This window comes from Citrus clementina, unplaced genomic scaffold (assembly GCF_000493195.1).
Source record: "Citrus clementina cultivar Clemenules unplaced genomic scaffold, Citrus_clementina_v1.0 scaffold_8, whole genome shotgun sequence".
Lineage (NCBI taxonomy): Eukaryota > Viridiplantae > Streptophyta > Magnoliopsida > Sapindales > Rutaceae > Citrus > Citrus x clementina.
In genome coordinates this window covers 20,735,175-20,755,315 of record NW_006262022.1, presented here as the reverse complement: position 1 = coordinate 20,755,315, position 20,141 = coordinate 20,735,175, and the positions used below count along the sequence as shown (strand labels likewise).

Below are 20,141 nucleotides of genomic sequence, written 5' to 3'. Positions count from 1 at the left end.
TGTCAACAATCTCTGATGTTTAATCTACTAACACCATAAAATCAGTAATTTGTGATATTTATCTATTAAACACGGAAAATAATCCAAATATATATTTTTTAATAAAGTGTTACAAAACAAGTGTCAGTAAAGACTATTTTTCTTGTAGTGTCGATCTCAATATTTGATTTATAGTTATCATTAAACAGATAAATTACACATAATATTATAATTCAAGTTGATGTCAAATGTTGGGATCCTGTTGGATAACAAATTTAACCTATATTATAGGTTATTTTCATAGATAATTCAACACGAATTCTAAAGAGAAGAAATACAACATAAAACTCCTAATAGATGAATGTCACATAATATTAACATTTAAGTTGACACTTAAATATTACGATAGTATTGGATAACAAAGTTAACCAACTTAATAGGTTATTTGAGATAATAGAATTCAACAAGAATTCCAAAGAGAATGAAATATGACAAAAAATAAAAATTATTTTCTCAAAAAATGGAACAATAAAAAGTTATCTAGCAATCAAGATCCTCCGGAATATGAGTCAAATAAATTGGAAATTGCAGAAAATAAAAGTCCGTAGAGGATCCCAATACCAAGAATGAAAGTTCTCATCTTTCATTCTTGTCTTAACACCTGTATATTCTTTATAGATGAGGGCAGTGCCAATGTAGGAAACCAGAAAGCTAATCAAGAAAGCTTTACATTGCCATACAATGTGAGAAGCTCTATACGACATCTGCACAAAAGGATAAAAGAAATGATTGGACTAGACTAAAATAAGATACATAACCAGAAGATCAACTCTCTATTTTTACCGTGTTTGTAATTAAATGTTTAACCCGAACCCATTTTATTATTATTTTTATTAGCATTTTGTCTCTTTTTTGGTCATTTACGGTGTGATACATGCCTTGGAACCATGGTCAATTTGAGGGTCAGGAGTTACTTATTTCTATTTTTTTCATTGTATATAGTGTATTTATAAATTAAAAAAAAAAAAAACCATGGTCAATTACCTCTTGCAAGTAGCTAAAATACTTCTCCCATTGCGACTTCAAGAGTAGAAACAAGAGTAATGTAGCACAAATCATCATGATCAGAAACAATACTGAAATAATAACCTTCTTTCGAAGAGTATCCTTGGTTGTGTCGAGTAGAGCTCCCAAAACGGCTAAAGCCAAAATCAGCATAGCCATAGCAGCAGTTACAAACTGTGATTTAAGTATTTTTTAAACAAAATAATCAAAGAAATTCACGTAAACAGATTTAGGGTAAAGAAATGAAGATTTTACTTTTAGAAAGATTAATTACCGTTTTAATCATCTCGGTTCGATCCAAAGATAGCTTTGTAGGACGAGGAAGCGAATGCTTTGATTCATCTCTGAAATCCATTAAGAGATCTTTGCACGAAATTAACAATCACGCGTTATGTATATATTGGAAAGAAGTCGCAATCTAACTCTTGAGACTCGACCAATTTATATTATGAAAATATACTTTATCTAAAAAATTAAATACAATTTGGATTTCTTTATGATATTGTATATGTGTTTTTACAATGTTAATAATGGGATTATTGTGGACTTTTAGATTTGAATGTTTTAATCCTAACCATGCATTTAATATAATTTAATATAATGAATAAATATTTAACTAAATATTGTGGTAACACGATAATTTGGCATGGTTAGTAAATAAATATTATTGTCTTTTATCTCTATCTTTTATATTGTTTTTGGTGCAAATAAGACATCAGAAAATTTAAGTATTTATAGATTATTTTGATCTTTAATCAAAATTTTTTAATTTTATTTTATCGTTGTTCTTGTTGCATGATTTTAATTATTTACTTCGTTGTTGGGATATTGTTGCTGAATATGAACACGGATGTAGTAACAAGATCGAAATTTGGTGTATGAATTGACATGAGTATTAGAGTAGCCAATAACATGGCATTGTGATGTTCCTTGTGAAGTTATATTAGTTTTTTTTTTTTAATTAAGTATGCATTACCATATTGTGTAATAAATATCTAATAAATTCGAGGATTGTGAACTAATCTACTTTCTAATATCCTGTAATATACCAAAAGTTTCATTTAGATTAATGGAAAGGCTTGCACTTTAGTGTTGTATATGATTCTAAGTTTTAAAATTGAATTCTTTACAAGTATTGCAACAATGGTCTTGTGAATAAGAGTTCATAGTGGAAGAGAACAAAAGCTTGTGGATAAGTATTACTTGTTCAAAATTTAATTTCAAATAAAAGAACTTGAAATTTATATTTTCTCATATCTCTTTTATTTTTATTTTTAATTTAAATAACCCTTTAATCGGTTTACTAATACATTACATTATATTAAAAATAATTAAATTTTTTTACTAGAAATAATATATACCATTAATTAGATCTAACAACATATATTTCTTAAATTATTGATGTCATAGAAGAATCACATCATAGAGGGACCCATACAATTTTTATTCCTTCAATCTTCCTCAAGAACTATCTATATCTATATATATATAAAGTTGGGACTTGAGGAGGTGATGTGGTATCACCATTTTTCATCTTTGTATATTCTCTATTATCTAATAAATAGAGAAATTTTCTTTTAGATTTGGTTTTTCATCTTCTCATAATTAATTTGATTGTTATTACACAATAACAATTATGTAAAGATTTTAATGAGGCATATTTTTTGTAATGAACATCCAAGGAGAGTGTTATGAATTTATTAAAATAAATATAGATGTTCATAACATATATCTCTTAGTCTCCCCATTATCTCTCATTAGCAATCTTTAACTTCCTTATAACTCCCACTATCTCACAAGATATTATGATCCATAATTTTTCATTAATTTCATGGAGTGATTATGTAACTATAAAAGGAGAGCTCATCTTTTTGTTTTGTACACGCACAATTGGAATGAATAAAATCACTCTATAATATATTCTCTCATTTTATTCTTTATCTTGCATTGTTTCTTTATTTGTATTGCTGGCTAAAGCTTTTTTTGTTTTTTATAAGGCTGCTTCATCTTAAAAAAAAAATCAATTCATATTTTTTATCAGTTTCATCAAGTGTAAAGTAAGAAAAAAAGATAATACTAAATTCTTTTTTTAAAGCCGCGTGAAGTGCGATTCTATTTTCTAGTATATATATAAAGTTGGGACTTGAGGAGGTGATGTGGCATCACCATTTCTCATCTTTGTATATTCTCTATTATCTAATAAATAGAGAAATTTTCTTCTAAATTTGGCTTTTCATCTTCTCATAATTAATTTGATTGTTATTACACAATAACAATTATGTAAAGGTTTTAATGATGCATATTCTTTGTAATGAACATTTAAGGGGGAGTGTTATGAATTTATTAAAATAAATGTGGATGTTCATAACATATATCTCTTAGTCTCTCCACTATCTCTCATTAGCAACATTTAGTTTCCCTATAACTCCCACTATCTCACAAGGAATTATGATCCATAATTTTTCATTAATTTCATGGAGTGATTATGTAACTATAAAATGAGAGCTCATCTTTTTGTTTTGTACACACACAATTGGAATGAATAAAATCACTCTATAATATATTCTCTGATTTTATTCTTTATCTTACGTTGCTTCTTTATTTGTGTTGCTGGCTAATAGTTTTTTTTTTTTTGTTTAAACCATCCGGTTTCCGACGACCGCATTGGATACTTCTACTGCATTCAACATTTCTAACTTTTATTAGTTGATATACGTGTGAATGATAACACAATCCTCTGAGGTATTTTTTTTAATTATTAATGTTTGTTAATCTTTAAGTTTATATTAGAAATTATTAATCCTTATGTTTTAACATGTTTATGTTATTTTTTTCATAATATTACAGATGTTGAATATAATTTGGAACTTATCAATAATTATAAAAGGTATAAGTTTTGTACACTTAACTATACACATTAATATATATATTTAAAGTTAACAAACAAATAATTAACTTTCATAAATAACATTAATTTTTTAAGGCTGCCTCATCTTAAAAAAAAATCAATTCATATTTTTTATCAGTTTCATCAAGTGTAAAGTAAGAAAAAATGATAATACAAAAATTATTTTTTCAAAGCCGCGTGAAGCGCGGTTCTATTTCCTAGTTACTGTATAATGCTAAGTATTTTAATATTTGACTCCCAATATATGTGACAATTGTTTATTGGATACTAAAATATAACAGTAAATAATTTTACATTCATAATGAGTTACACTTGATATTAAAATTTAAGTTATAATCCCTGCGTTATCAATAAAAGTGTAAAATCTACAGGGTCACACATGCAAGTTCAAACTCTTCATATGCATAAAAAGAAAGTAGCAGATATATATAAAATGCAAAGCAATTCCTTTATTTTAGACAAAAATGAAATTATTTTATTATTGAAAGAAGTTTTAGCTCCATGAAAATTAAGGATGGGCAAATCGGTATCGGTTTGAACTTCTTGGGTTTTGATTTGGGTTACAAGCTATTCAATTTGAAGAATTCAATTCTTTTCTCAAAATTGAACTAAATTTGTTACCTATTTTCTTGGAAATTTTTTGAGTTTTTTTAGTTAACCCAATCAAGTTGAATATTCGATTCAGAACCATATCGATTTTGTGTTTTAAACCCAAATAATTTCAAAGGATTAATCTAAATTGAACTAAATCTAAATAAATTTCTATTTTGGTTTAGTATGGGTTAATCCGATCTTAATGTCCACTCCTAATGAATATTGTACTTTTTTTAAAAATTAGATTTTTACTTAATTTTTTTTTTGAAATTAGATTACTTCTATATAAATTATGTTCATTTTTAAAAGTCTACCTTTATTATTATATGTATAAGTTTATAACAAGTTATAAGAGATCAATCAACTTTGCAGCTTAATAAGAGAATCTGCATTCAAAAAGTTGAGGGCCATTGGTAACCTGCATCCTAAAAGTTGAGGGCTGAAGGTTTGAGTCCTACCACTAAGAAAAAGTTAATATTAAGACTTAGTTTCTCTTCTACTAATAGGTATGAATAATTAGAACTTTGATTTTCCTGGTATTAATAGGTAGGGTAAGACGGGAGAATTCAAGAATAAAATGGAAAAAAGTTACAAGAGAGTAGGGATGGCAAATATCTAATTATGGATGGATAATATCCATCCAAACACAAATCCATAATTATCCATAATTGATATATCCATATCTATATCCAGTATTTAATATTGGACATGGATATGGATTTTATCCATATAGCTATGGAGATCCATGGATATTTTATTTTTATTATATAAAAATAATAATATAAAAATAATAATATAAAATAGTTAAAATTCCAATATCAAATTTGGCTAATAAAATATTTATATTAGTAATAATATATATATATATAATAAAATGGCGGTCTGGTAGCCGGTGGCGGCGATCCTGCGAAGTCCGGCGGAGGTCCGGCAACTTTCTGGCGAAGCCAACGGTGGTCCGGCGACCTTCCGGTGAGGTCCGACGGTAATTCCGGTGACCTTCCGGCGATGTCCGACGGTGGTCCGGTGAGGTCCGGTGATGGTCCGGCAACTTTCCGGTGGAGGTCCATTTATAATATTAAATCAATAAAATAAAATAAAAATTATTAATAGTATTAAATAAGTTAAAAAATTAAAGGATAATTTTGGAAACTTTAGTTTTTAATATAAGAGGAATTTAAAATTTTCACTAGTTAATATAAGAGAAAATTAGATTTTGTTGTTTTTTTTTAATTTTAGTTTAACAATATAAATTTTTTTAACTTTAAATGGATAAATTAATTAGATTTTGGATATCCATTAAATATCCATACCCATCCAATATCTAATTGGATATTTTTAAAAATATCCATATCCATATTCAAGAAGATTTTGGATGGATATTATCCAATCCAATTGGATTGGATATATGGATATTCAATTTGGATAGACCAATTTGCCATCCCTACAAGAGAGGAACCTAAGCAAATTCAAGAAAAACGAGGGATATCCTGGTAATTTTGGAGACTACATCAACTTACTAAGTACTTAGAAAAGGCCGAGCATTTTGTAAGAGAGAAAATGGATTTTTTTATTTAAATATACTCCATTTGCCCTAACTATCAAATGTATATCATATTACATACATATGCCTTCTTAAGACGGAGAAAGTAAAAATTATCCTTAAAAAAATTATTTATCTACATTTTCTTCCTCTCACCATTTATTTCTCACGATTTCCTCTTTTCATCATTTTCTTCCTCTCTTATGATTTCATCTCTTGCCTCCAATACAAAGTTTTTTTATAAATATAAACTCTTCAAAAGGTACATTATAAAGTGGTGGATAGTGTATATTTGAAAGGTAAACATTTTGTATGCTTAGGGTTTGATTTGATTTCATTACAAGTATATTTGCTGATGATTTATGAGTTTAATCATACATTATTCATTTTTGTGCTTGCACATCCACACACACTATTGCACAAAATATAGGGATTTAAAGCATTAATTTAAGTTATGAGCGATTGAAAAATCATTTCAAGAAAAAGTGGAGTATTTAATCGAGCAAGAAGTGAAGTAATGGAGTTCAATAAGTCAAGTATCTAGTCGAACGGGAAGTCAAGTAAGGAAGTGAAATAAGTTTAGTCAGTTATGATGTAAGTCGAGAAATATATCGAGTAAGAGTAAGTTTAGTAGTAAACTATCCTTGACTCTTTATCTGGCTTAATTAAAGGAAATTTTTTATTCAATTTAAGTCGAGTGTTCTCAAATAATTATCAGACTTTCAAGAAAAGTTAAGAATTTTTTATGATTGAATACTTATATAAGATTAAATAAAGGTTGAGTATCCCCAACTTTTTACTCGACTTAATTAAAAGGGATCTCCTCATTTCAATTTAAGTTGAATATTCTCCACCAATTACCAGACTTTCATGAAAAGTCAAGAAATTTCACTAAATGAATACTTGGCAAGTTTAATTTAAGGTCGAGTATTCTCGACTCTTTACTCGACTTGCATAAAAAAGTTTAGAATTCTCCAAATAATTTTTTATTTCAATTGAAGTCAAGTATTTTCGATTATTTACTTTACTAATATGAAATAGTCGAGAATTTATATTGAATTATTAATTGTGCATGGTTCAGTTGAAGTCGAGTATTCTCAACTCTTTACCCGACTTCGAGGATATGGGTTCAATTTTATGAGGATTTAATTAAAGTTATTTTTGTACTTTCTTTGATTTTTTAAATATGTATGTGTAAAATAAAAAAGTGTTATAATTTAAGGCATATATTGAGTATTTTGGAGGAAATGAGGTATATCCACGTAATTCTCCCGAGAGAAAATTTGGTTTGTGTGGGGGGGGGGGGGGGGGGGGGAATTCATTAACAGAGGAATATTTTTCGAAGTTAAGAGGGAAACCAATCCAATACTTCGATTGACGCTCCATATTTCTCTTTAAAAAGCATGGCGACTATGACGTTCGAAGATAAAGAAGAAGAAGAAGAAGAAGCAGGAGAAGACCATCATGGACCTTCACATCATCCCCCTGCACCGCCTGATGAGGTTTCAATTAACTGCTCTGATTTCACCCGATTGTTTTCCTTTTTCTTTACTGTCTGCGAACTGCTATACACAATCACTTTTTTCCATTTTAGTGTCTTGAAATCTATGGTTTTAGTGTGCTTGTTGTTTTCCTATTAGCTATGATTGATAGATTATGGTTATTGATGCTTTTACGGAAGAATTTGTTAGTCCAATTCGACGTTTATGTGGCAGAAATGAACTGGCTATATTGAGCCCCTTTTTTTTTGGGGGGGGGGGGTGTGGGGGGAATTGGAAATATATAGTTGAAATGTATGTATTTAGGCTTCAGAGGAATTTTTGGCAGTGTTGTTGAATGATTCAGATGCTAATGCAATAGCTTTCAATTTTTTCTTTTTTATTTTTCAGTTATTTGACATTGCGACATCTGTTGATCCGAGTTACATCATCTCGTTGATTCGGAAACTTCTTCCAAATGTGAAGAATGACCACAACTTTTGTGGTGCTGATGGTGACAGTGCCCCAAATGAGGGGTCGAAAATTGATCTAATGGGAGAAAGTGCAAGCTCTTCACCGAAAGATAGAGTTCGAGGTTCCCCAGATCATAATTCTGAGGCCATGGATGTTGTCAATGGCTTTGAAAAATCTTCCTATCAAGATGGAGATGATGAAAATTTGTGCCGTAAAGTTGAACAGCCTGGTGTATCAGCTGGAGAAGAAGTTTGGGAAGAGTATGGTTGTGTTTTGTGGGATCTTGCTGCAAGCAGAAATCATGCAGAACTCATGGTATTTGAGTTAACGTTATGTATACTTTTTATTAATGTTTCATATGGTTCATTTTGATCTTAATTGCACATCAAGTAACAATGACTATATTTCTATGATATAGGAGATTTTAAAATAAGTTGGATGTAGAAAATAAAATTCAGACTTCATAGAACTAATTAGTTGCAGTACAATACAACTATAGTTTCTCCAGAACCTTCGGAATCTTTGATTCCTGCTTTGAACTATCCAAAAATGAGTGGTTGTCATTTTTTCTTTTCGAAAAGAAATTGATAATCTATATTAAATTTTTTTGCTGCATGTTACTTCATCATTTTGGTGTATGCCCAACTTCCTGTCTACTATTGACTTGTGCATGCACCTGAAAGTCATTAATATTTCAGATATGAGCCACTAGAAAGAATAACATTTGCTTGGGGGAAAAATGATGTTGGATGAAGCTGACTTCGAAGCTGTAGTTGTTGTTAATTCTGGCTATAAGATGCCCCTTGCATCTATTGTTACCACAACCTGCATATATAATTTATTTGCTGGACTATGTAGGTGGAAAACTTAGTCCTCGAAGTGCTTTTGGCAAACCTTATGATTCCCCAAACTGTTCGTGTAGCGGTATGACACACTTTCCTTTTATCTCTTGAAATACTTCTGCACAATAAGTAAAATAATTCTTTATGTACTCATTTATTTTTACTATTTAAATGCTTTAAGTAATTGATTGTTGCGTGATATGCTTTTCGTTCTTTTTTGATCCAGGAGATTATCCTTGGAATTATTGGAAACCTAGCGTGCCACGAAGTTCTCATGCAACGTATTGTCTCTACACAAGGACTGAATGAGATAATTGTGGACCAGCTGTTTTTAGATGATACCCAATGCCTGATTGAAGCCTGCCGGTAATGTATGAGTTTTAAACTGTTGATTCCTTCCAACCTTTGGAAATGTGAATTTTTAGTGTCACATTTTTGTATCCTACTTATTGATAATGCTTGCAGATAAACACATATTATTTTTTGTTATTCATATTGGAGTTATACCTATTTTCCATTTCTGCCCTGTTGAATGTGTACCTTACAGCCAGCTTGCCTTTCTTGCATGCTGTTTTTTCCTGCCATTGCTTCCTAGGATCTTATTTTTGTTGCTTTTGAGGATGAGATTTCCTAGTCAGTCTTTTCTTTGTTTCCTCTTTCTACTGGATGCAAGATGGACCAGTCAAATCCGGATGTTGATATATCTAGTCACATATGCTTCTCTTGGGCCATAAATGTACATGCCACAATCAAAAGGATATGGCATTTTTTTCTTCTTCTTTTGCATTGCATTTTCTTTTTCATTTTCATCCTGTTCCCTAGGAAGAGGCAGTGTGGCTCACCTATCTAATGTTCCATTCTTATTTGTTTAGTTTCATGGTGATTGTGCCTTGATCATGAACTTGATGGTGACATTTTCTATCAGATGCATGTCACCTTCACAGTGGTTGCGCTCTTGTATTTTACTCTACATGTCCAATGTTGCATAGTTCTCTGACAAATGCTTTTCCGATACAGGCTGCTAACTTTGTGTCTTCAAGGCAGTGAATGTATTATTTGGGCAGAGAAATTGCAATCTGAACATATCTTACAACGTGTTTTATGGATTGCAGAGAATACTTTAAATCCGCAGCTTATAGAAAAGGTGACAAAAGAGCTTTTGTGCTGTATTTTCTTATGTGTGATATTCTGGTAAAGTGTCAAAATTTATATATGCATACAAATACAACAGAAACACGAAAAGCTTTTAAATGTGCATGTATGTGTGTATGTGCGCGCGCGCAACTTTTCTTTAGTTATCCTTGTCTTGTTACTAAAACCTTAAAGTTTCACATATTCTGATATGTAGTAGCATTTATGTTGATTTTGTGTTGATGTTTGCTTCACATGATTTTCCTTTCTTTTTTTTTTTTGCTTTTGACGTGAAATTATGTCCCTAATATTGCATCCTTTTGATTGGAAATCCCCAATTTTAAGAAAAGATTTCCCAATAGAAATTTTGACTCCAGAAATAGGTAATAAGGAAGACTTCTAAATGGAACTTCTGACTTTTGTATGGATAAGATTAGAGAAATTATTCACAACATAGAAAATTAAGTTCTATCTAAATGCCAAATGCAGCAAATTACAAAGATTTTATTTTTTTTGTTGTGTGGGGGGGGGGGGGGGGATTGCTTCAAAATTAAGCTTGACTGAATCAAATGTTGTGGTTAGTAGCTCATTGGCATTAATAACTCATATTTTGTTCTTTTATAATCAATACCAAAGATGGTTAAACAAACTCATTACATGTTAGAAAATATCGTTGCTTCAGACTCTATACTGTATTTATTTTTCCAGGTGGAATTGTTGTTTCACTTTTATTCTTGTCCCAAATTAAAGTACTTTTGTATGTTGAACAGAATGTTGGGCTGTTATTGGCCATTTTAGAGAGTCGGCCAGAAGTTGCACGTGCTCTTCACCCACCTTTGATGAAGCTGGGTTTACCGAGTGTTTTGATTGATCTATTAGCCTTTGAAATGAACAAACTACTGCACGAAAGAATACCTGAAAGGTATAAGCTTACTTCAATTCTAGTAAAATTGTTTGTAGATAATTTCAATGTTACAACATAATTGAAGATATTTGCTTTTTTTTTGGGGTATATCTGATTTTTGTTTGTAAAATTATTCCACTCTACCATATTTTTCTTTTTGTGTTTACAATGTTGACATGAGCTTGCATTTTGCCTTCCATCGTCATTTGAGTAGAAATGATTTAATTGATGCTTATGTTTGGATTGACATTAAAATGTCACTAGTTGAGGTCAAAACTGATGTTAGAAAACCTTTATGTTATGTTGACTTCATACGTCTGGTTTGCATATAAAGTTTTAGCATAAAGATCCTACAGTTTACTGCCAAAAGAACAAAGTCATTATGGATGTGAAATTTCAGCTAGAACAATTCATTATGTACTGAAAAGGGTCAGTGCTTGTCAAAAAGGTTTTAGTGAAATAACCTGACCATCAGTTGATTTGATGACCCTAAACTCTCTTACATAGCATACTCTCAAATCCTTATACACAGATGTTTGGTGGTTTTGGACTTCGAATTTTGAGATAGATTGATAATCAAATGCCTTAGGTTCATGGATTGATCCGCTGGTATGTGAATATTTTTTAGAGTTGTGTCTTGCTTCTGCCACTTATGTTATATGACGCAGAAAATTAACATCATAGGAATTGATCATATGAGTTTTATGAGTTCATGCTTCCATATGCAATTGATAACCATATGTCAAGTTCTAATAATTTATTTTTCATTCTAGAAACTATTAATTACTTGTAAGATCTTTTTCATAAGATGCTTTATTTATCTGTATTTTTAGGTACCCTGCTCTTGAGGTCATTCTTCGTTCTATTGAAGCCCTTTCCGTTTTAGACAGTTATTCTCAAGAAATCACTTTAAATAAGAAACTTCTTCAATTAGTTTGTGACCTGATCAAATTCCCTGATAAAGTTGAGGTACGTAGTAGCTTGCTGAGAAATGGAAATGCTGTGGTACAAAGTGCATATGTTGTGCTGTTTCATTTTTTGTTTCTAATTTCTAATAGTGCATTATTTGTCGAGTTACTCAAAATCTTAATTGGTAGATAACTGGTCGACAAGTCCAGTGGTTTGGCCTTCTTGGGTGAAATGGGTTGAGGTGCATGTTTTTTTCTTTTCCCTTTTTTGTTGTTGTTTTGGGGGGGGATTATTTAAAAAAAAAAAAACTGATAACTGAGTACCATAACAATGTAGATGCTAGAAAGTTCTGAAGAAGCAATATTTTTAATATGATAAGTAAACTGAATAAAAATAGCAAACTGCTAGTCTGATAGACAGAATTATGCTACGCCTATGGTTAATGGTCCTGCTGCTTCTTTTGTTTTTGGCATTGACAAATAAGCTAGGATGGTAATCAACCAACCACAAACATTGATGGTAACATTTTCTGCAGGTTGCCAATTCTTGTGTTACTGCTGTAGTTGTACTGGCTAATATTTTGTCTGACATAGATGATTTAGCTTCAGAAATATCACAGGGTAAGTTGTTTCTGCACTTAATAGTAAAATTACTAATCAGTGATCTTTTGCATACGTGTATCATAGTTTTCAAATTTCTACTACAAGTAGAGTGAGCCTTTGTACCTGTCCAGATCTGCCTTTCATACAGGGTCTGCTCGAGATGATTCCTTTTGCTTCAGATGATCTGGAAGCACGGAGTGCACTCTGGAGCATTGTTGCGAGGATATTGGTAAAAGTTCAGGAAGATGAGATGAGACAGTCAAGCTTGCATCAGTATGTATCAGTTTTAGTGAGTTCTTCGGATATGATTGAAGATGATCTTCTTGATCACCAATTAGATGAGACTAGTCACCGTATCCCTTGCGGCTTTAAAAGAAGTGCTAGAGTGACAGCTGTATCCTCTCTTACGTGCTAGTTTATCCAGTAACAATGCTCTAAACATGGTTATAAAAGTTGAAACCTTGGCATATCTCTCATTTTATTTTATTTTCGAAACTTGAATCTTATTACTTCAAAAGATGGTAGGAAACAAGAAGTTGACTTACCTCGAATTGGTTAGGTTAATATAGTTTTTCTTTCTAAGGACCATCTATTGCCATGTTTTTGTATCCCTTTACCTTTGCAACAGATTATAAGAATAATCAATATCATAAATAAGTGGACTACTTCAAAGGATTGTGTTGAAGCAAATAATTCAATGGAAGATCATCTTGCAGATGATACAAATGTTGGCAGATTGTTGGATTGCTGTCATAAGTATATTGAGTAAGATCCTTTTCTGAATAGATGTGCTTCAAAAGTCTTTAAATGATGTGCGTCATTCAACAGCATTTTATTTTTCCTCTTCATGAATATTTTTCTCTTAATTAATGTCCTTGTATTTTTGGAATATGGATATCGCTATTTTTTACTATTTTTGAGTCAGGTATTTACCAAGATCTGGCTTGGATTTGCTTATTCCTGTTGTAACACAGTCTGGATGTCTGGGCTTTTCTTGACTCAGCAAATCATGGGTTTAGCCATTTAGTTAGCCCCTCATGGGCAATAGAAGATTTATTCATGGAAACTAGGAGAGTTTTTGCATAGTTGAATAACTATTTAACCTAAGTTATTTTACTAGCAATGCCCGCACTAGTGATGTCTTCTTTTTCTTACTTTCAATGTTGAAGTCTTTTCAGTGTAATTTGTATAACCGAGATGCCTTTCGCAGAGGTTTTAGAAAAAATGCTCATCTATTTTTATTTGTTTTAAAGATTTGATTATTTGGAAACTTGAAGTTTTAGGGTTGGTTTACTTGGTAAAAGTATACGACTTATTTTAGAGTGGATTTGGCTTTCTTTTTCAATCAGGACTAGGCTATATACTAGGTAGGCATTATGTTTTGCCTACGAAGAGCACAGAATAATTGTGAAAATAACAGGATTCTGAATTGTTCTCTCTGTACTCTCTAGATTATATTTTCTGTTCCAATTCTTTCTCCTTTCGAACTCTCCTCTTTTCATGTCTTAATTCTGTTTTTTTCTTTCTTTGTAACAGATCAGTTGGTAGATCATATTCCGGAGATTGATTCGGCATCAGTTGTTATATACTGATGTTGAGTATACTCGTCGTAAAATAAAAATGTCTCACGCATTTCACAATCTGAAATCACAGCTGAGAGTAGAAGAGAGCATTGCTGTCAGAAATGTATAATCTGTGGATATTAAGGGTGACCTTATATATGTCTCTTGCACCATTGATGGGTTTTGGAGTCCATGCACAATATTTGAATGACTGTAGCCAAGTGCAAATTGAAGACAGTTTGATGATCTTTGTGGAAGCTGGAAGAGCATATTTTGTGCAACATGTTTTGATGCTTGATGTGTACTGGTTTTTGTGCGTTTTTGCAGAAAAGAAAAAAGGGTGGGATAGAGGTGGTGGCAAGATATGTTCAGCTTATGAATTCTTCTCCTGGTTATTTTTACTTGGAAGTCTAGCAGGAAGTTACATATAGTCAGAACAGGCGAGTGAGGTGATGGCAGTAATTTTAGCATTTGCAAATTTTGTAATGTATGGAAAAAAGATAGCTGTATGTGAACAATTAGATATTTCAATTTGATAGACTTAGGGATATTGAATACATTTAATCTCGTTCAGATTAATTTAAAATCATCGTCTCACTTGTAATATGAATTAGCTTCAGCAGCGCACATCTAGTTTTGATAGAATAATGTAGAAGGTGAAAAACGAGGACTGGAATCATGATCTTTTTGATAAAAACTCTGCTCATCTGCTTGGCTCTTCAGTTGCTGGTTGACCAGGTTATTCTATCCGAAGCCAAAATTGGTAACTTTTGAGAAGAATTTTTGGACTTCTCTCTATCAGAGATGTAGGGTTCATCCATCAGGTAGATCCTGTTAATACATGGTGTATATTTTCAAGTTATGCTCTTTCTTGTAAACCTATGATTAATGTCAATACAGAAGAATATAATTGCAAACAGAACTTTGATCAAAATTTGAAATGAACATGTTGAAAAGATTTACAAAAGAAATACAAAGAATAGTGAGAGGAACTATTTAGTAGGCATTTTCATTTACTAAAATTTGTGGAGTTGGGTACAAACAGATGATGCAGAAGTGAATGAACTCTAAAGTTGAAGTTACACAAAGTCTTCAATGAGAGGTTGATAGAACAGCTTGTAAGCCTCCATAACTTCAAGGTACCACATTGCTTCTCTATCAGGGAATGCTGAAAGATCAACAATCTTGTGTACCTGAAGTTACAAAACAATCAGTACTGGTTAATCTCACTTCAATCAATTCACGCATGCAAGATAAATGTACATCAACGAGTATGTTTCAAAGAGTTGATCTGTTATTCAAATAGTAAAATGGCCAGGGTGGACCGATAGTGAGTCGGTGCAGGAGTTTTGAGTTATTAAAAAAAAAATTAGAAAAATGAATCGAACCAAAGCTCATCGATATGATTAAATTAGACATTTTTTATTTCCAATCAATTTAGGGCTAGTTTGTTTTTGTAAGTTATATTTGATTTTTAAAAATTCATATTTGAATAGAAAATGTATATTTTTGTGATTTTTATTTAAATGAAAAAAATTGAATAAGAAGTAGGTATTATATAATAAAATATCTCTATTACATATATTTATTTTTTAAACTATAAGAGGTAATTTCTTTATTTGTTTCGACTTTTAAAAATATAAATATCGAATAATTATGTTTAAAGAATTTTTTATTGACACAAAAAAGTCACTTATATTTAAATATTAAAAAATAAAATTACATCCTATTCAAATTCAGAAAACAAAGGCTACTTTTTTTTTTTTTTCCCTTCTAATCCACCCTAGTTCAAATTAAACCGAACCAAAACTAATATCGAATTTCAAACCAAAATTAATCGAAAAAATGTGAAGTGAGATGTGGGAATTTACCTTAATAACAGGGATGTCATCTGTACGGATAACAAACCCGCCAACTACCATCACATACATCCTGCAATACGGAAACCAAAATTTGCTAAAATGCGCCGCCACTCTCTTTCACAAAATTCAAGAATGCGCATGTCATTATTATTTTGTTTTACAAAAATCAAAAAAGAAAAAACCTGTGTTCCATCGACGGATTCGGAAGTCGCCGGAGAGATATATCTGAACGACGCCGGTGCCATCGTCGAGAAGCAGCCTGCCGTCATCGTCCGGTGGCGAGACCAAAACGCCCTGCAGCCAGACTCTTTGAAAGAGAATGCCGCCGAGAGTGACGGCGTTTTGTGAAGGAGACTCGCGAGCGTCCTTCAATTGGACGCATAGCAGCTTCAGTGCTGCTAGACTGTAATCCATTTTTCAAAATTATTTTCCCTCTTTCTGTCCCAATCAGTAAGATTATAAATTTTAAAGACAATTAGACAAGTTTTTAAAAGTTAGGGCGGGCGGGTGGCTCTGTATGTTCGAACTTGTTTTTCAAAATGAAAATGTCACAGGGGAAATGTTTTTAAGCAATAATCTAAAAATGAAAATAACCATTACAAATTTGTAAGATATAATTTATTTTTTATATTTAAATATGAATAATAATATAAATATAAACTCTTAGATTAATTTTTTTGTACAAAAATTATGTGGCATGATTAAATTACTTGAATGAAATATTTATTATTCTACATAATTTGTTTTGATTATTTTGTGTTTTTATTCAACTAATAAATTAATATTAAATTAAATTATATAAAATAAATTTGTACAAAAATTTATAACTGTATTATCACACCTAAATTATTTATTTTTTTTTCAATTACATTATACTTTATAAAGTCTTCTAAATTCTCAATGATTGAGACGAGAAGCCGAGAAAGTGCTCACCACTTAATATAAATTTTAATTTTAAAAATAATTATATAACAAGATTAAGGAAATTTATGCAGTAATTATTTACAATTCTTTGAAAAATAATTGGTTGTTTTTCATTTTTCATTGAAAGATTTTAAGAAAATCATGTTAAACAAGTTTTATTTATTTATTTATTGGAATGGAACAAGGTGTAATATAATAGAAACATATGCTGACATGTAAATTGTAAACTGACTAATCCAATCTTATTGATAGACAAAATTACATCACCATAAACAAATAAATAAAGAGGTAGCATCGGCATTCTTATATAGCAGCATACTCGTATACTTCAGAAATTAAAACAGCAGATATAGTAGATTACGAATTACAAATCACAAATATAAAATTTGAATCTCGCATATAATAATTTTATGCATTCAAGAAATAAGAGATATGCCGCTGCTGAGCAAATCATCCGCCAAAATCTTGTTAGCAGCCTCAGTTGGATGAAAGCCATCCCAGAACACGTATTCCGAAGCATTAGCACACGTTCCAATCGATTTCTTGTTGCACAAGATTGAAGTTTCCAGCAGCCCGGTACCGCAACAAGCCCTTCGCGCCTCAACAAATCCTGCAACACTCAAATTGGACATCAAATGAGATCACATCCCTCGAAAAAGTTTTAATGGAAACTTATGATTGTAATGAAATGTGAGAATTTATTGTTACCATTTTCAGAAGGCTTCGTGACAAGGTCATAAAGTGGTTGATAAATGTCTAGGACTACCAAGTTGAGGCCAGAAAGCTTGTTCACCAAGCTTTGAGATGTGGCATTCAGCTTGTTGTTGAATGAAACTGCATCGCCATTTATCTTATCCACGCATTCATTGCTATCGGAGCCAAAAACTGTGATGGTTGCCGGCAGACAGCCTAGTGGTGGCAACGTTGACACTCCAATCTTCCTCACTCCTAGCCCGTACAATTTCTGTGACAAAATGTAATTTTAGCTATGCTCTATTAGTCATTCTCTAATGCAGACATTGGCGTGTTTTAAAATATAGATTTGAGATAAAACAGTAATGTAATGGAAATTTTGAGAAGGAGAGACCTGAACAAAAGCTGAAAAGGATTCTATGAGAATGTCTGAAAATTGATCAGGCGTGTAGACTTTGTAAAGGAGGGGATTAATGTAATAATTCTGAATAAAGTCACTGCTTCCAGAGCTAACAAGACAAAGTCCGCCAGATATGATTGATGAAGCATTGGTTTTTCCTGCAATGCCCTCCAATTTTCTTTGATAATCTTTGAAGTGCTCAAGCTGCTGACTCAATGGGATTGCATGCTACAAGCACCAAAATCAGAAGAACATAATAAAAAAACTATATATAGAGAGAAAAAGAGAGAGATTTCGGATATGATTGTCACTTGTTCTTACATATAGCTTTGCTGTGGTTTCATAGTAACCAGAGGCACCAGAAGCAAAGTTGGCACCAATCAATAGGTTTTTTCCTTTGGCTTCTTCACTAAGATAAGCCGGTGGATATGAAGTGAAGCCTATGTTTTCAGCTGTTTTTGACAAAATAAGAAGTGCAAGCACCATTAGAGAATCAAAAAATGAGATGGGTTGTAAAGAAAAGATTGTCAAGAATAATGTACCGGTAAAGTCCGCGGCTAGCTTTCCGTTGCAGAACCTCCCAGTTGGTTTGTGATGAACAAAGTCTCTGCCATAAGGACGAAAGTTTGCTTTAACAATTGTGTAAATGTAGTTGTTGTTGCCTGCATCAACAACAGAGTCCCCAAATATGAACATTGCAGGAACTAGAGGCTGCCCATTGATCACACAAAGCTCTAAGCAAAGAAAAAAGAATGTGGCCAGCACAGAATTTGAATAGCCCATAATTTTAATTCAGTAAGTTCTCAGCTTGGAAGCGAGTTGAAATTTGAAGTGCACTACAATTTCAAAAGACCTACTGATCTTGTGCTTATATAGATTTGTGAGTAGGCCTTGAATGACTCTAATGTGTACACATATTTATAATGTCAACATCACTTGGAAAATGAAAGAGGACTAACTTATAATGATAGCGACTGGTAATATGAGTTATTATGATACCAAAGTGTGACATATCAAAGTAAATTTCGGACTTGATTAGAAGAAAATGCTTTCAAGATGTCATTGTCTGTGTAACTTCACCTCTCATTCAAGTTATGATTCATGTTGATTTGTGCCAAAATATTTGCAAATAATTCACCTGAAGAGCCAAGATAATACAAGGTGAGTTATACCTAAAGGCTATAGAAAACCAGATGTGAGCTGGAGTACAGATTATTTTGCACAACAATGTAATTAAGAAAATCTATACACACAAAAATTGGCAGTGGTTTCAACTAAATTAAAGTGGCGTGTCTTATTGAGGTACATTTTTAGCTGTTCAAGGTTGCAAGACACCTTCCTCAAGACTCTTTTAAAATACCTGTGGCACTTGAATTTAGACATTTATCGCAGCTGACCCTTTCATTTTTGACCTGTGTGCCCCTATTTACTAATGCTGCAGTTCTTCAATCACTATCAAATTCTTTTGCTGGTTTATAAATACTCTAGCTGTAATTTCTATGTGGAAATCCAAAATTGCCCTGCATTGCTTGTATGTGGAAAAGCATTTCCACATGGGCAAAGAAGTCTATTCATTCTTTGATTGGAAGATTTTGTATGTGCCCTTAATTACTTCTATTGGGGGCAAGAAATTAGTGTAATTTCTTGTTTTTTTGGGCTTGAATCTTGTGAGATTTGGTGGATCTCAGATTCTTCTTTGGCTACTTTAAGCTAATTGCTGTCCCCTTAATCCTAATTTAATCTTACAACTATTTCTAAGCATGAATGATGATGGTATTAGGTTTGCCCAATTCAATAAGGTATCGGGGGTCGCTATTAAATAATCATTTAAACTTATATATATTTAGCGTTTGATCTTAATTAAGATATTGGACATGATGATCCCTCCACACTCTTCGCCACATAACAAAGATGATGTTGAAAAAAAAAATTATGTATATCGACTTTCATATACTTAGTTGTGCAATGGGGAAAACTGTCCACATGAGAAAAATGCTTGGGTGGGCTCTATAAGGAAGCCCAATGACCCACTGGGCCTTCCGAGCCTTGCTTCATACCTGTTGAGTCTGGCATAAGATTCAGGTTGATGTGAACTTGTGATGTTGCCCTCACAAGAGGGAAGCTCATTGACAACGACAATTATCCCTATGCAACTTAGAAAGGCAACTGCATGGAATATTAATCAAAAACATTGTTGGCAAAATGAAGGGATTATAGATTAATATTATTTGATTACGAAACTGAGAACATTGCAAACTTTAGATGAGAAATAGG

At 31.9% G+C, this 20,141-nt stretch overlaps 3 protein-coding genes across 3 annotated transcripts; 1 reads left to right on the top strand and 2 right to left on the bottom strand.

Moving 5' to 3' along the window:
• Positions 1-7,412: 7,412 nt before the first annotated feature.
• On the top strand, positions 7,413-14,693 carry LOC18035368 (protein saal1). The gene is made up of 11 exons (XM_006424318.2): positions 7,413-7,588; positions 7,976-8,353; positions 8,897-8,962; positions 9,107-9,246; positions 9,898-10,024; positions 10,782-10,933; positions 11,749-11,884; positions 12,360-12,444; positions 12,558-12,820; positions 13,055-13,191; positions 13,963-14,693. Exons 1-11 carry the CDS (start codon positions 7,490-7,492, stop codon positions 13,991-13,993), a joined length of 1,614 nt encoding a protein of 537 aa, XP_006424381.1. The 5' UTR covers positions 7,413-7,489; the 3' UTR covers positions 13,994-14,693.
• Position 14,694: 1 nt separating this feature from the next.
• Positions 14,695-16,368, bottom strand: LOC18035034. Its single transcript, XM_024179173.1, has 4 exons — positions 16,032-16,368; positions 15,860-15,920; positions 15,072-15,181; positions 14,695-14,819 (listed from the first exon to the last, which is right to left on the bottom strand). Exons 1-4 carry the CDS (start codon positions 16,262-16,264, stop codon positions 14,708-14,710), a joined length of 516 nt encoding a protein of 171 aa, XP_024034941.1. The 5' UTR covers positions 16,265-16,368; the 3' UTR covers positions 14,695-14,707.
• Positions 16,369-17,190: 822 nt separating this feature from the next.
• On the bottom strand, positions 17,191-18,650 carry LOC112096241 (GDSL esterase/lipase At5g22810). The gene is made up of 5 exons (XM_024179529.1): positions 18,410-18,650; positions 18,189-18,319; positions 17,862-18,095; positions 17,483-17,738; positions 17,191-17,384 (listed from the first exon to the last, which is right to left on the bottom strand). The coding sequence occupies exons 1-5, from the start codon at positions 18,648-18,650 to the stop codon at positions 17,191-17,193; spliced, it is 1,056 nt and encodes a 351-aa protein (XP_024035297.1).
• Positions 18,651-20,141: the final 1,491 nt, after the last annotated feature.